The sequence below is a fragment of the Symphalangus syndactylus genome, chromosome 1 (genome assembly GCF_028878055.3).
Source record: "Symphalangus syndactylus isolate Jambi chromosome 1, NHGRI_mSymSyn1-v2.1_pri, whole genome shotgun sequence".
NCBI lineage: Eukaryota > Metazoa > Chordata > Mammalia > Primates > Hylobatidae > Symphalangus > Symphalangus syndactylus.
In genome coordinates this window covers 127,782,439-127,799,060 of record NC_072423.2, presented here as the reverse complement: position 1 = coordinate 127,799,060, position 16,622 = coordinate 127,782,439, and the positions used below count along the sequence as shown (strand labels likewise).

The 16,622-nt window shown below is 41.3% G+C and overlaps 1 protein-coding gene across 2 annotated transcripts in view; it reads right to left on the bottom strand.

Annotated features, from left to right (window-relative positions):
* SUSD5 (sushi domain containing 5) overlaps positions 1-11,271 on the bottom strand; it is a 70,031-nt gene extending 58,760 nt beyond the window's left edge. For both annotated transcript variants that reach the window (XR_010114397.1, XM_055284681.2), the window contains exons 1-3: positions 10,884-11,271; positions 6,097-6,274; positions 13-131 (exon numbers count right to left, since the gene is read on the bottom strand). Coding sequence is in view for 1 of the 2 variants with exons in the window: in XM_055284681.2 (XP_055140656.1) it covers positions 13-131; positions 6,097-6,274; positions 10,884-10,995 (409 nt within the window). In the remaining variant the exon portion in view is untranslated. The remainder of the gene's footprint in view (positions 1-12; positions 132-6,096; positions 6,275-10,883) is intronic.
* Positions 11,272-16,622: the final 5,351 nt, after the last annotated feature.

The window sequence follows — 16,622 nt, the reverse complement described above, 5'->3', positions numbered from 1 at the left end:
TCTGGCACTGACCTTCATCCTTAATACAAAGGGCACTGTATGTGCCACCAGGAACTGGGTTGCTCTCAATTCTCACGTCAACAGCTCTCATGATTTGCTGTTCTCCACTTCCTTTGCTACACACAGTTGTTCTGAAATAGACAAAAAAGGCACTGAATGAGGAAAACTCTGGGTTGAAAATAATAAGGAATAATTCTCTTCTGCTGTCAGCTCCGAATCAGCAGAGATTTTTCTGATTCATGAGCTCTGTCTGAAAGCATAAATCTGGACACATTCTCCGCAAAAAAAAGGTCTAAATTCAGAAATACAGGTGATGCTTCAGTTGATGTTATAGGTATCAATTCGAGTTTCAAAGGCAATATATTGTTGATCTCTTCTAGATTATGTTGGTTTTTATTTCATAAAATTCTGCTCTTTTCTTTTTCTCTTATTTTGCTGTTCTTCAAATTTCTTTAGCTCTTTAGTTCATGAAACTTCAACATTTTTCCTTTTCTAACAAACATTTAATGTTTTAGATTTCCTTCTAGGTATAGCTTTGGCAGCACCCCATGAGTTTGGATACGTATATTTTTAATTAGTTCTAAATATATGATAATTTCCATTATAATTTTTTCCCATAATTTATTTAAGGATATCTTTTCTAAACAGCAAATGCTTGAATTTTTAAAAGTTCATCTCACAGTCTCTGTTTTCTAATTGTAGCCTCTTGTCTACTTATACTTAATTTAATCATCAATCTAATTTAAATCTGCTTTTTATTAGTTCTGCCCATTCTCTCTTCCTTTCCTCTTCTTTTTTCCCACTTTGGATTATCTGAATTCTTCTTCTTCTTTTTTGGGAGAGTATTCTCTTTTTTCTCTGTATTGATTTGGAAGTTAAATATCCTTTCTCTATTTTCGTCAGTGGTACCCAGAAGTTACAACTTCTTTGACTTATTGAAATGTAATATTACTTTTATCATCTTCCCTAATAATACAACTTGAAATACTTAAAACACTACATATGAATACACTTAAAATACTTCCCACTTATATAAATAATTTTTTAGTATCCAGTGTTACTATTACTGCTTCAGACAATTACATAATTTCAATTGGTCCACATATTTACTCCTTCCATTTATTCTTTTTTGCCTCTCCAGTCTTCTTCATGCAATATTTTCCTCCTGTCTGAAGAGCACTTGTTAGTGTTTAAGTGCAGATTGGATGTAATGAATTCTCTCACCTTTTGTCTGTCTGAAAATGTCTTTATTTCACCTTTATTATTGGGAGATATTTTTCACTGGGGATAAAATTTTAGGTTAGCAGTAATTTTCTTTCAGTACCTTCAAAATATCAAAAGTCTTTGGGCTTTCATTGTCAGTTTATTGTTGCTCCTTTAAAGACAATCTCAGCATTTTTAATTTTTAAAAATATTCTTTTCTTCATATATGATTCTTACCAGTCTTACCATGATGTGCCTAGCTGTGAATTTCTTTGTATTTGTCTTACTTGAGCTTTGCAGGGATTCTTGAATCTGTGTCTGGATGTTTTTCTTCAATTGTGGATCATTTTCATATTACTTTTATTCTATTTTCTTTTATTTTTCTCTTCTTTTAGAATTCAAATTATATTACATCTTCTTTGTCTTTTACCCTTTGTTGTATAATTTTTCATCCTTTTTCCCTCTGTTATTTATTCTGGATATCTTCCTCTGAAATATTTTCCAGTTCACTAATCCTCTCTTTGGCTCTTTTTTTAAAAGTCTTTCTTTCCTTTCTTTCCTTTCCTTTCCTTTTCTTTCCTTCCTTCCTTCCTCTTTCTCTCTCCTTCCTTCCTTCTTTTCTTTTCTTTCTCTCTCTTCTTTCTTTCTTTTCTTTTCTTTCTTTTTGAGACAAGGTCTCACTATGTTGTCTAGACTGTATTTAAACTTTGAACTCCTTGGCTCAAGTGATCCTCCTGCCTCAGCCTCCCAAGTAGCTGGAACTACAGGCATGCACCACCATGTCCAGCCTTCTTTGGCTCTTTTTAATCAGCTATTAGGTCTATCCATTAAGTTCTCAATTTTAGTCACTGAATTTTTCATGTCTAAAGTTTCCATTTGGTTATTTTTACAGTTTCCACACTCTGCCAAAATTCTCCTTCTCATCTTTTTATATCTTTGAACATGTCAAGGATAGTTATTTTAAAGTCTGCATCTACCAATCCTAATGTCTGGAGTTTCTATTACCTATTGTTTCTTCTGAATTTTATTCTACTTGCTTTGTCTCCTCATGCAACTAGTTATTTTATATTGTGTGACAAATCCTACATTGGCTAAATTGTTTGTTGAAATAAATTGAGGTCTAGGATACTATTTTCTTCAAAAGATAATTTTTATTTGATTCTCCTAGACATCTGGAGCACTGGAAATTCAGGGTCATCTCAATCCAAATTCATGGCTGTAGAGTATTTGAAGATGTGCTGCTTCTCCTAGGAGGGCCTGCATCCAGTTCACTGTACAGTGTACTATGTCCAGCTTACCCTTAGGGCATAGCCCTGCAAGGTCCCAACGCAAAGCAAAACTGCTCACCAGGTCCCCTCCTACACAGAAGGTGAATTCAAATCTCCATCCTCCTAGTCCCATGTGGCTATTAAAACTGCTATTCAGCTTTTTAGCCACCCTTTATGGAATCTGCAAAAGTTTCCAGGAGACAAGTGGCCCAAAAGTCTGAATTCATCACTCTAGGCCTTTATCATTCTCTGGATTCATTCAGAGAGATATAGGGTAGATGTGCTAGATGTCTACTATGCCATTGATTACAAGATGCACCACACATTTAATCATTGCTTCTCAGTGTGTGGTGAGGGAGTGGAGACCGGTGCAGGAAAGGCCCACAGTGAAATGTACATACTAATGGTCAGATGCTTGTTTCTAGAAAAATAAAGTGAAAGGACATTGAATAGGAATGGTGAAAAGATAATAATATGTTTTAAAAAATAAAAAGGGATAGAAAAACTATTTTAATACATTGTGTAGTAAATATAACAAGTATATTTTCTTTATTTTCTTTCTTTCATTATTTATTTTGAGACAGAGTCTAGCTCTGTTGCTCAGGCTGGAGTGCAATGGTGCCATCTGGGCTCACTGCAACCTCTGTCTCCCTGGTTCAAGCTATTCTCCTGCCTCAGCCTCCCGAGTAGCTGGGACTACAGGCACACACCACCATGCCCAGCTAAGTTTTGTATTTTTATTTTATTTTATTTTTTTTAGTAAGGACTGGGTTTCGCCATATTGGCCAGGCTGGTCTTGAACTCCTGACCACAACTAATCCACCCGCTGTGTCCTCCCAAAACGCTAGGATTACAGGCATGAGCCATTGCACCCAGCTGTATGTTTTCTTTGTAAGGTAATATCATTTCAGCCTGCAGAGATCCACTGATATGTCTTAACACCTTATAGTAAACCCACAGAAGATGGACCTTTCTAATCGTCCAGGCCTGGCACACAATGCCTGAGAGACCTAAGCCTAGTTGCAAATGGTCTCTTCAGAATCTGTGAATACTCTGGTTATCTGATGAAATTTTATAGTAACAGGATTATGAAAAAATATTCCTGCTTGACTACATTATGGAAATGCATGCACAGGGCATATTTTGTCTATTCAAGAGCATGGATATAAAACGTAAGGCAGAGAGGACCACAGTTCCAGATTCACCAAAAGGCTTTGGATGTAGCCTCAGTTGTCCCTTTATTCAATTGCTGCTTCATACTTGGCACATTTGGAGACATGAGTCAGCATGGCTGTCTATGTTTTCTATGGCCACTCGCCAGCCAGACATCTTAGGATCATCATCTACCATAGTTCTTGGTGCCTTGTTTGCTTTCACATTTCCTGTGGCATGAAGGAAAAAGTGAAATGGCTCCTGCCTTCTCTGAGCATGACTAAAGAAGTGTTTGTTTATTTCTGCTTTTGTCGCCAGTGTTTCTGAGATCTTATTAAAATATTTTCCTAGACCAATATCCTGAAGCATTCCTCCTATGTTTTCTTCTAGTAGTTTTATAGTTTTGGGTCTTACATTTAGGTCTATAATCTACTTTGAGTTGATTTTTATATGAGGTGAGAGGTGGGGGTCTAGTTTTATTCTTCTGCATACAGATATCCAGTTTTCCCAGCACCATTTATTAAAGATACTGTCCTTTCCCCAATGAGTGTTCTAAGTTCTAGTGTTCTATATCACTGTAGGATGGCCATAGTTAACAATAACATATCATTTCAAACGGCTAGAAGGAGGATATTGAATGTTCCCAGCAAAAAATAAATGATAAATATTTGAGATGACAGATACGCTAATTACCCTGATTTGATCACCCTCAATTATGTGTGTCAAAACATCACTACGCACTCCATGAATATGTACAATTATTATTTGTCAATTTAAAAAATAAAATTAAGCCAGGCATGGTGGCTCACATCTGTAAACCCAGCACTTTGGGAGGTGGAAGCCAGAGGATTGCCTGAGTCCAGGAGTTTGAGACCAGCCTGAGCAATATGGCAAGACTTCGTTTCTACAAAAAAACTAATAAATTAATAAAGTAATAAAAATTTAAAACAAAGCAGGTGTCAGCAATATTGGAAACATCTCTCCTAGCTGGCCGTAACAATTACTTCTCTAAAGGATTCCACGGGTCAGGCACTCAGATAGCCACAGTAGGAATGGCTTGTCTTGCGTATAATGTCTAGGGGCTGAGCTGGCAAAACTCATAGGCTGGCAATAACTCAATGGCTGGGGGCTAAAATCACCTAGAGGCATCTTCGTTCACATTTTTGGCAGTTAATGCTAGCCACTGGCTAGGACATTGGTTAGGGCTGTTGGCAAGAGCCCCTAAAGGAGATACCTCCATGTGGTCTGGCCTTCCTCACAGCACACCCATCTCAGCACAGTCAGACTCCTCATGGCATCTCAAGGCTACAAAAGTGAGTGTCCCCAGAAATCTAGACAGATGCGGCATGGATTTTTCCAACCTAACTTCAGAAGTCATGTAATCTCACTTTTGCTGTATTCTCTCAGTAGAGACAAACACACTTGTTGATGGCAGTGGTGTGAAAAAATTTGTGGCCATATTTTAAAACCTCCATACCACGTTCCTATACATACATATGCAGATGAGTATCCACAGAAAAAAAGGGATAAAAAATGTATACCAAACAATTAATAGTCATTATCTCTGAGGTTGAGAAGAATAGAGAAACTTACTTTGCACTTTATATATATATATGCATTATTTGAAATTTTTACAATAAGCATGTATTATTTTTATTACTTAAAAAAAATTCAAGGCTAGGCAGGGTGGCTCACGCTTGTAATCCCAGCGCTTTGGGAAGCCAAAGCAGGAGGATTGCTTGAGGTCAGAGTTCGAGACCAGCCTGGGCAGCATAGCAAGCATTTTTTATCTCTATAAAAAAAAAATTAGCCAGGTGTTGTGGCACATGCCTGTAGTCTTAGCGACAGGAGGCTGAGGCAGGAGAAACATTAGAGCCCAGGATGTTGAGGCTGCAGTGAGCTATAATCGTACCACAGCATTCCAGCCTGGTCGACAGAGTGAGACCCTATGTCTAAAACAAAAAAAGAAAACTCAACATAACAAAGTAAGGGGATAAAAGAACTATGACAGAACTCCAGAAAAATGCTTTTGTAAGTAAACTCGAAACATGAACACACACCAGGCATGGTGGCTTACACTTTGGGAGGCCGAGGCAGGTGGATCTGAGGTAAGGAGTTCGAGATCAGCCTGGCCGATATGGTGAAACCCCATCTCTACTAAAAATACAAAAATTAGCTGGGCATGGTGGCACACACCTGTAATCCCAGCTACTCGGGAGGCTGAGGCAGGAGAATTGCTTGAACCTGGGAGGTGGAAGTTGCAGTGAGCCGAGATTGCGCCACTGCACTCCAACCTGGGCAACAGAGCTAGACTCCATCTCAAACAAAACAAAACAAAACATGAACACACTGGAGGCTACTGCCCACTGTACTCTGCCTGTACTGGTACCTCAACAGAACAATTACTGAGCCCTATATAAGCCTTGGCGGTGCAACTGGGGTGAGCTGGAAAAGGAGTGCTCGCGTAACTTACCCAAGAGTACCATCTGCTAGCCAGCCAGTGGCGCACACCGCAAAGGAGCAATCCTGTACCACTCTCCGCAGCTCGTCTGCAGATGCCAGGTGAGCGCCCCTGTTCTTGCAGGAAAGCCGAGCAGCCTCCAGGTGTAGGCCCTGAGGGCCATTCTGAGACTCCAGCACAAAGAGCTTTCCTGTGTGGGAACAAGCAAAAACACATGTGGATTTCAGGATCCATGGGAAGTTAGTCTCAGCAAACTCATCCTCTGGCAGAGGCCAGTTAGAACTGTAGTCCTTGCCTGAAGGTCCAAGTGCAGCAACTACCACATCCACATTGCACACCATCCCTGGGACCAGGTGATGATAATTACACTAGCATTTTCGTCTTTTTTTTTTCCTCTCTTGTCTTCTTTTTCTTCTTCCCCCCCCCCCCCGCCAAAATTAACCATCTGCTCTGGCGTGTCAATCTGGAAAAGCCCTTCAAATCTTTCTTTTAAAATGGTGTTTTACAAATATCATGTGTCAAGGCTCAGTGTCCTAGGCTTCCCTGAGTTAGGTCGTTTGACGTCTAAGGCACTGATTTAGGCCTCAGCTCTGCTTTCTTCTGCCTCCCTCAGCCCTAGGATGACCCCCTATATGACAGGTTGCTTCCCTTCTCTCTGTCCCTTGTCTTAGGATATTACCAGGCCCCTTTCACAATAAATTCATTTGTGTCTGCTGTACTTCTGTCCTACTGGACAAGAAAACAGAGATGATGTCTAGTACACCTTGGCTTCCTATAGCACATTAATATATGGACATGTAGTAGGCCTCAAAGAATGTGTGATCAATGGGGGGATGGGAACCTGAATTCAAGCAGAGGTGAAAGCCCAGGCTGAAAGCAAATGAGAATTTTAAGTAAGGAAACCATGGTACTGGAGGGAGCACTGAGGTCCCCAGGAGCCTCCTGGAGGAATGAAGCAATGCCTTGGGTGGCCCTATCAAGTTAAGGTAAAGGCAGGGGAGAAAACACCTACTTAGAATGAGACACTTTACTTCCGTCTGTCACCAACTTTTTCATAATATATCAGTGATTAGACTAAGACACAACTAAGACACAAGTCATCTGCTTGCAAAAGACTAAGACACAAGTCATCTACTTGCAAAATTATAATAAATATAATAATTCCCTAGCTTTGGAACCAAAAGTTGTAATAAAAATACAAAAAAAAATTTAAATAAACACATCCATAGGTGACTGGCACTCCTACACTTAACTACAAAAAGGTAGTATTAACAAAACTACAAGGAAAAACAAAAAAATCCACAATCCTTGAGGAAATTTTAAACTACTATCCCTCTCGGTAATTGTTAAAACAGAAAACAAAATTAGCACTCTTGATGTAAGAACCTATGTGCAGTACTGCATACGAAACTACAGAATACACATTCATTTTAGGCACACACAGAACATTTGTAAAACTGATCAAATACTGAGCTATAAAGCAAATCTAAAAAAACCTCAAAAGACAAAAATCATACAAAGCATGCCTTTTAGACTACAACAAAGCTAAAATCACTTATTTTATATATGAAACACTTACATAGTGTTTACTATGGACTAGATGTTGTTCAAATTGCTTTACAAATACTCATTAAATTAATCCTTATGACAACTCTATGATATAGGTGGTATTATCATCCTCATTTTATAGTTAAGGTTTAGTATTAATGCTTGTCCAAGATCACACAGTAGAGATACAAAACCAGGCAGTATGGCTCCGTTAGTGATTTTAATCACTTGGTTATACTGCCTCTCAATAACAAAGCAATAACTAGGAAAATCCCCTTGTGCATGGAAATTACAAAATATACTTCTAAATAAACTGTGTTCAAAGAAGAAATCCCAACTGAAATAAAACACGTCAACTCAAGGGCCAAAAACTTACGGAGAAACTAAAGTAGTTTAAGAGAAATTTATAGCCTCAGACCTCATATTATTAATACCAAAAAAGGATGGTTGAGAATCAATGATCTAAGTTTCTAGCTCAAAAAACTAACACAAAGGTCCCACAAAATCAAATCTTCTAACATAGAAGGAGGAAATAATACAGATAGAGCAGAAATCAATAAAACGGAAAGCAGACATACAATCGAGAAAATAAAGCCAAAAGTTGCTTTTTTCAAAAGAATAATAAAATGGATAAACCCCTACTAAGACTGATCAAGACAACAAAAAAAAAAAAAAGAGAGAAAACACAAATTACCAATATCAAGAATGAAAGGGAACATCACTACAGATCCCGTGGACCCTGAAATGATAATTAGAGATTATTACATTGTATATGCCACATTAGATAATCTAAATGAAGTGGGGAAAAAACTTTAAAAAACAAAACTTAGCAATATTGACACACAATTAATTTTAAAATCTGAATACTTCTTTATCTACCAAAGAAATTAAATTCATTATTTAAAATCTTCCTACATGAAAACCTTCAGACACAGATGATCTCACACCAAAACAAACAAACAAAAGCCCTCACCCACAGAAACCCTTTCAGAGTTAAAGAAGGAACAACTTTCCAATTTGGTTTAGGAACCATCATAAGTTTGATATCAACACTTGGCAAAGATATTATAAAAAATGAAAATTACAGGCTAATATGTTTCATGAACATAGATTCAATAATCCAAAACCAGCTTCCCTCACTCCAGACTCAGTTCTGGGTCTTCTCGCTGTAAAATCTTTCCTTAGGATTCTGCCCACGCACATGATTTCAAAGACCATCCTTATACAGATGACATGTTTTCAGAAATCTATCTCTTCAAATATCTGTAATTCATCATACTTAAGCTGAGCATTTCTTCTTCTTCCTCCCGTCACCATAGCACACAAATAACTATATGTAGGAACTGGTGGCAGCTAAGAATTTAGTACCAAAAAGAATCCTTTGATAATATAGCTTATAACTCTTCCTGGTTCTAGTATAAAAGTTGGAGCTCAGAAAATTGAGTTTACTATAAAGAAGTATACCTGTAATTGTCCATTGCGGAAGTGGGGAAAGAAAAGGAAGGAGAATGAAGAAAAAGAAGGAGAATGAAGAAAAGGAATCATTTCTGGCAAGCAGTAACAAAGAATCATGTGCTCTGGTGCTGTCCTTACTTTCTCTTTGACCAGTGACATTCTGCCTTTAATTTTCTATGACCCGTATCAAGCTAGACAGGCACAAAATATTGATCCTTATCCACATGGCATTCCACTTAAACAGTTATGATGGGATGAAACTCTAAAACCTTATGGACTGCAAAAATATTTATTTAAAAGGAATTAAAATTGGCAAATATATCTTGTTCAAAGGTTAATATTAGCTCCAATTTGTTCTACTTGCATTCTTTAAAATCAGCTTAATTTTCATGGCTCAATGTCAGTCAAAAAACACTACAGTGAAGAATTATCAGTAAACTGCTAATAGGTATGGAATTCTTTTGAGGGATGATGGAAATGTTCTGGAATTTGATGCATGCAAACCATGGTTTTCACAACCTAATGAATATACTAAAACCCACTTAACTGTATATTTAAAAATGACAAATTTTATGTGAAATACATGTCAATTTAAAAAATTAGCAGTGGTTACTAACAGCCTTCAAAGTTAAAAATGTTTTGTCTCTAACAGTCTCTCTGAGGATATGGAGAAATAAGACATTCATCCTTAATTAGGAACGAAGAGCTTTTCAAGCCTGCACTTAAAACAGAGAGCACTAAAAACTCTAAGACCTAGAGGGTTTTTTCCTTGGCTTTCCCCTTTCCCTGACAATCATGCTTTTTTTTTTTTTTTCCCCATGTCTTCTAGTTTCACTCAATATCATTGGCTAAACAAGAATCACATTTTAAAATATACAAAGCATCCTAAATTGACGGGGGGCTTTTCTCTTTTATCAGTCTAATTCGTCCTAAGCTAGAACTCCCTCATGGGTGTGAGAACTGCTGGCTTTAAGCTTGCTTCCTTCAGATGCTCCTGTACCAAGTCAGCGGGATTTTGTTCCAATATGAAAACACAGCTGAATTAGCTTTTCAAAACGGAATGGATACAGAGCTCCAATCCTGCTCATTTTAGGGCAAGTATTACAAGCTAAATTCAGGTTCAAAAACCAAGCAAACAAACAAAAAGTGGACCAATTCTCAGAGAACCTGCCATAATCTGGCCCTTGCCCATTTCTCTACCTCATGTCTCAAGACGTCCCCTCGCCTCCAGGTACTTCGCTTTATCATTTGTCCCGTTTTTCCTGTCACTCAGAGACAGCCTTTGCACGTGCTATTCCCTCTCCCCAGGCCATTCTCTCTCTCTTAGCCTCGCTGATGCCCACTTATCTTTCACGTCTTCCCGGACCAAGCCAAAATATCCGAGGGAGTTTTCTAACCATCGGCGGTGTCCTCAGGGGCACATTAATAGACGTTGACAAACTGAGGGACGGCGGAAAATCACCCCTTAGCAGAGGAGGTTCTAGGGCACCTTAGAGGTGATTTCATTTGAGCTTTCTTGGAGACCTCAGGAAAGCCAGCGGCGGGACTGCGGGACCTGCGCGCTCGGCGCTAAGGGAGGGTCCAGGCACCAGGCGGGCGTTTGGGCGCACGGGCACGCGGAGACTTGGTGGGCCAGGAGAGGCATGCTGGGTCGCAGGACGGCCGCTCGCTCGTTCCTCTCAGGCTTGCGCTTGCCGCTTGCCGGGCCGGTCAGAGGCAGCAGCCCCGGCGAGCTACGCCCTCCCTGCCCGGACCCCACGCTCCACCCCCCACCCCGCCGCCTCCCGCACACTCACCATCCGCCCGCACCGAAAGGCGCGGCAGACCGAGCAGGAGCAGCGCCGCCGCCCAGAGCCCGTGAAGGCGTCTGTGCCAACGGGCAGGCGGGCTGGGTCCCTCGGCAGTCATGGTCCGGGAGTGCGCGGGCCAGCGGGCTCGGGTGAGGGCTCTGGCTGCTCTTGGGGTTGCCCAGGCCACTGCCCAGCGTGCGCCACTCGGCTCTGCGCTGTGCGCTCGGCTCACGAATCGCAGGCTTCGCGCCGGGCGCGCCGAGAGGGAGGAGCGCGGAGAGCCGGGGGAGGCTCGGGACGCGGAGCCGGAGCGCCTGGGCCGCCGAACTCCCGGGGGTCTCCTCTGTGGCGCCGAGGAGGCGGCTGTAACCCGGCTCCGCCTTCGCGCTGGGCACCTGGAAACCTCGGTGCCAAAAGGGGCTGCGCCGGGCCGCGCGCTCCGCGGGCACAGCGGGGCGGACGGCGCGGGGCGGACGGCGCGGGGCGGACGGCGAGGGCGCAGGGAGGCGGGGAGAGTAGCGAGCCGGCCGCAAGGAGCCCCCGCCCGTCTGGGGGACCCTTGGCGAGAAGGTGACGCAGTCTGACAGGCTGAGCCCCTCTGGCAGGACCGTTAGAAAACGGGTGTCTAACTCTGTCCTCGGCCTCTACTTTTCAGCTGGCCTCCTCCCCCTCCCCACTCCCCCCCCCCTTTTTTTTTTAGATGAAGAGAGGAAAATCTAACTTACCTACCACCCTCACTCTAAGGTGTGAAACGCATGGAATAGCGAAATTCCTCTTTCCTAAAAGCGTAGTTTGAGAGTCACTGCGGAAAGGATATCTTCAGGAACGCTTCCTTCACCACTTTTCCTGGTACGCTAGTATTTCTCGAGGAGCAATAAGAGGGCTAGTGAGATTGTCACCATTATCACCCACCTCCCAAATCAGGGCTCTTTGACCTCGAAAGGGTTTGAGATTCGGACTCTATCGGTCTGGTCTGGGAATCTACACTCTAAGTAAGTGTCCCAATGGACACTTCTGCTGCAGGGGTCCCTGTTTGACTTGATTCCTTCTTCCTGCTCGCCCCCAGCCTGTCTCCCCACCACCAGCCCTGTTCAGTGAAAGAACTTGCTTTCTTCATAGGTAGAGTAATAAAGATCAGTATTGTTATAACTGAGGCATGTGCGGTGCTCTACAATGTGCAAATCTCTTTTATATTCATGTATGGGTCAACAAACATCTGTTGAGTGCCCACACATGCCTGTCCCTGTGCTAGACCCTGAATGTGGCTGCAATCTGTCCTAAAAATGTTCACACTTAAATAAAATATACTTACAATTGAACAAGTGATTGGTGCTAAAGGGGCAGATGATTATCCTCATTTAATGAACCAGGACACAGACATTGAAATAATTTACTTTCTTTTCACAGTAAGAACTTGGATTTGAATCCACATCTGATTTACTACAGGTGCCATTTTTCAGCTTATATTAATTGTCGGAATGTACTGAAAAGATTTCTTCTCTCCTTGTTACTTCCCATCAACTACAAGGGCTACTATTAGTGAGTAATTATTTTGGATAATTAAACTTTGCTTTCAAAATACAAATATTGGCCGGACACGGTGGCCCACGCCTGTAATCCAAGCACTTTGGGAGGCGGAGGCCGACCAGTCACCTGAGATCAGGAGTTGGACACCAGCCTGGCCAACATGGTGAAATTTCCATCTTTACAAAAATACAAAAATTAGCCGGGCGTGGTAGCTGTTAATGCAGTGAGGTGTTAAATGCAGTGAGGTGTTAAATGCAGTGAGGCCTGACAAGGATAAATGAATTTACTTAGCTCCTTCCCCTTTTTTTTTTTTTTTTTTTTTGAGACAGAGTCTCGCTCTGTTGCCAGGCTGGAGTGCCATGGAGCGATCTCAACTCACTGTAACCTCCGCCTCCCGGGTTCAAGCATTTCTCCTACCTTAGCCTCCCGAGTAGTTGGGACTACAGGCATGCGCCACCACGCCCAGCTAATTTTTGTATTTTTAGTAGAGACGGGGTTTCACCACGTTGGCCAGATGGTCTGGATCTCTTGACCTCGTGATCCGCCGGCCTCGGCCTCCCAAAGTGCTGGGATTACAGGCATGAGTCACCACATCCGGCCAGCTCCTTCGCTTTTAACAGTTAGCTGGTAACCTAAGGAGTGAGACTTCACATGTCTGGACTGGAGGGGTCATTTTAAAGCCTGGTTAGTGCTGAGAACGGAGGGGAGGGATCAGAAGGTACCTGCCAGAGCTACCAACTCACTCACTCAGGAGCTTTGCCTAGTAACATTTTTAAAACAGTCAACTGAATATTACTACTTAATTCTCCTGACATTTTCAAGATTATGTTTATTCACAATTGTCTTGGCCTGTCCTGATGTGAGGAGATGGCACGCTGTAAGGGTAATTGGTATGGTTGCTTTAGAAGACTGGCTGTTCCATCTAAACATATACCTGCCTTAGGACCCAGAAATTCCTCTCCTAGGAGTATATCCAAAAGAATGAGAACCTATATTCACAAAAATATTTGTGCACAACTGTTCGTAGCAGCTTTATTTGCAATGATCAAAAACTGGAAGCAATTCAGATATCATCAACAGATGAATAGAAAAACAAACTGTCATATTCACACAATAGAATACTATTCGACAATAACAGGAATGAACTACTGAATGAACTACTCAACACGTGAATGAATCTCAAGGATAGCATACAGAGTGAAAGAAGTCTTACACAAAACATTTCATACTGTGTAATTCCATTTATATGAAGTACAAGACAGGACAAAACTAATCTTTGGTGAAAACAGTCAACACAGTGGTTGCCTTTGACAGAATGGGAACACAAGGGAACATCTGAAGTCATGAAAATGTTCTATTCCTGATGGGGATGGTGGTCACATGAGTGTATATGTTTGTCAAACATCCCTAAACTGTACACTTGAAATCTTTGCATTTAATTGAATACTTATACTTCAGTAACAAATACTTTAAAAATCAGAATTTCAGTCCTTGCCCTAAAAAATAAAGAAGGTTTAATAGAAGGCCAAGTGCGGTGGCTCACGCCTCTAATCCCAGCACTTTGGGAAGTGGGTGGATCATGAGGTCAGGAGATTGAGACCATCTTGGCTAACACAGTGAAACCCCATCTCTACTAAAAATACAAAAAATTAGCCAGGCATGGTGGCACGTGCCTGTAGTCGCAGTTACTTGGGAGGCTGAGGCAGGAGAATTGCTTGACCTTGGGAGCCGGACATTGCAGTGAGCCAAGATTGTGCCACTGCACTCCAGCCTGGGCGACAGAGCTAGACTCTGTCTTTAAAAAAAAAAAAAAAAGTTTAATAGAAGAGAGTTTGATGAAAGGACCATATGCAGTGATGTGGACAGGACTGAGAGAACCAATAAGGGATGGTGAAGCTCCTGGATCTAGCAACAGCTGGAAGCTGTAGCCATGCTGAGGCCTGAAGATGTGAGGGAAGGTTGAGGTGTTACCAAACCAGCAACAGCTGTGGCTATGAAAGAGGCCGCCTGAAAAAAAGGATACCCATAGGTAGAAGAATGAAGATGCTGCCACTGGTCTGGTAGGGAGGGAGTGAGGAAGAAAGACCCTGACTTCTCTCTCCTTCTATCCTTGATATTCCTCTTGATACCTTCTATTGGCTGAACCATTTAAAAGCTAACGGGTAAAGAAGCACAGGTGCAGTCGTCCTTAGAAGTCACCCTGTTAGGGTGCAGAGTTGGACAAAGAAGGTTAAAGAGTAGATCTGGAATGGCAAATGGGAAACAACCAGCACAGCTCATCTACCTTTTTGTTTCATTTGAATAAGAATAACTAGAAATAAAACAGGAGAAACACAAAATCCTGTCAGTCCTCTCTGTATGACCTGGGAATAATGTCAACTCAATCAAATTTCCACTTGGAGCTAAACTGTGATATTAACCGTCAGTGGTTACGTTCACATAAATACAGTTTCACATAAACAGAAAAGGGGAGAAGTAAACAGTTGTCACAAAATATAGATTCTACTGTCCCCACTTCTGTAACTGGTCATGAGGCCTTATTTGACAATCATTCCAATGTTCCCCTCTACTCTCTGAGCATTTTGGCCTGCATGAATTGTTTTTTTTAACTGATGAGAGGGGCCTAAAATTTCATTCTCGCCAAAAACTTATCTTTATTAGTTTGCCAGTGACCATAATTATTGGATCTGGGAGTCCTCTGAGGTCTAGACATAGTCATCCCATTATGAAGCAGGAATCCGATTTCCCCTTGGTGATCAGGTAATCAGGATCAATCACCCAGTCAGTAAACTAACCTTCTTTTCTGCCTCTTGGTTCTTCAACATGAGGACTATAAAATTACAAGAGAGCAGTCTCAGCTTCCAATTTACAAGAAGCATTTCTGTCATGGGCACCCAAACCTCCCAACTCACCAATCTTTTTTTTCTTTCTTTCTTTTTTCATCCACCACTAAGAGTTGTATCCCAACTCACCAATCTAAAGGATGTGGGGATATTATGCAAAACTTTGATAGATGGGTTACTATATGTAATAGAGAGGTCCCACTTTGACCTTGGTCCTTAAACCAGTCTATTATGTCTATAAGAGAAATTACACCACATATTGGCTACTGGTTTAAGGCATATATTGTAACCGGAGTGAGTGTCCCAAATTCCCGGGGTGCTGTCTTTTAGCTAGTATCCTAACTGTGACTTATCTTTCTATCAAGCCACATGCTTCTGGGTAAATATCATGAAATGAGTCTATTGCCCCACCGATTTCTACAAAATCAGTTTCTTGATTAGAGATGATGTAATGTGTGCTGCTATGGCCATAGGTGACAAGACGTTCTATATACATCTACATATAGTGGTGCTAGTAGAAGAAAGCCAGACAAAGAAGGCGAAGTCAGATTTAGGATAAGAATTTATTTCAACAAATAAAGCAAGAAAATAAAAGAATTTATTCCAATAAGGACAAATAATTGCAGTCTCTGTGAAAAAAAAAAAGAGATCCAATTTAAATAACCTTTCTCTATGTAGCCAACAGGAGAGGCTGGCTAGGGAATAATGCCATGTGAAGACTCATGGTGCGCTCTCTCTCTCTGTCTCTCTCTCTCCCTCCCTCTCTCTGTCTCTGTCTCTGTCTCTACACACACATGCACACACACAGACACACACACACACACCCAGAGGCTGTGCCCATCCCAAGAGAACCACACTGACATCCTTGCTATCAGTCTCCTAGCTCTGAACTTTCAAGTCATTAACTGATGATTAGGCATTGTCCATAAATCAGTGAACATCCATAAATGAGGCCATCTCTCCTTTCATGTAAACCAAAGCTCCACCCATTGGGAGGATTCTCTTTTGCTAGTTTTTACTTTTCAATAGAAAAATGTTACTCTAATAAAATATACATAACATTTATTATTGTAAGCATTTTAAGTATACAAATCAGTGGCCTTAAGAACATTTACATTGTTGTGCAACCATCAGCACCTCCCACCTCCAAAAGTTTTTCATCATCTCAAACAAACTCTGTACCCGTTAAACAATAACTCCCTATTCCCTCCTACCTCTAGCGGCTAGTAACCACTGTTCTACTTTCTGTCTCTATGAATTTGACTATTCTAGATACCTCATATATGTGGAATCACATAATATTTGTCTTTTCATGCCACTGTTGTTTTTAGTGCTATATCAGTGTGAGGCTAAGTAGTGCTACCCCACAGACACC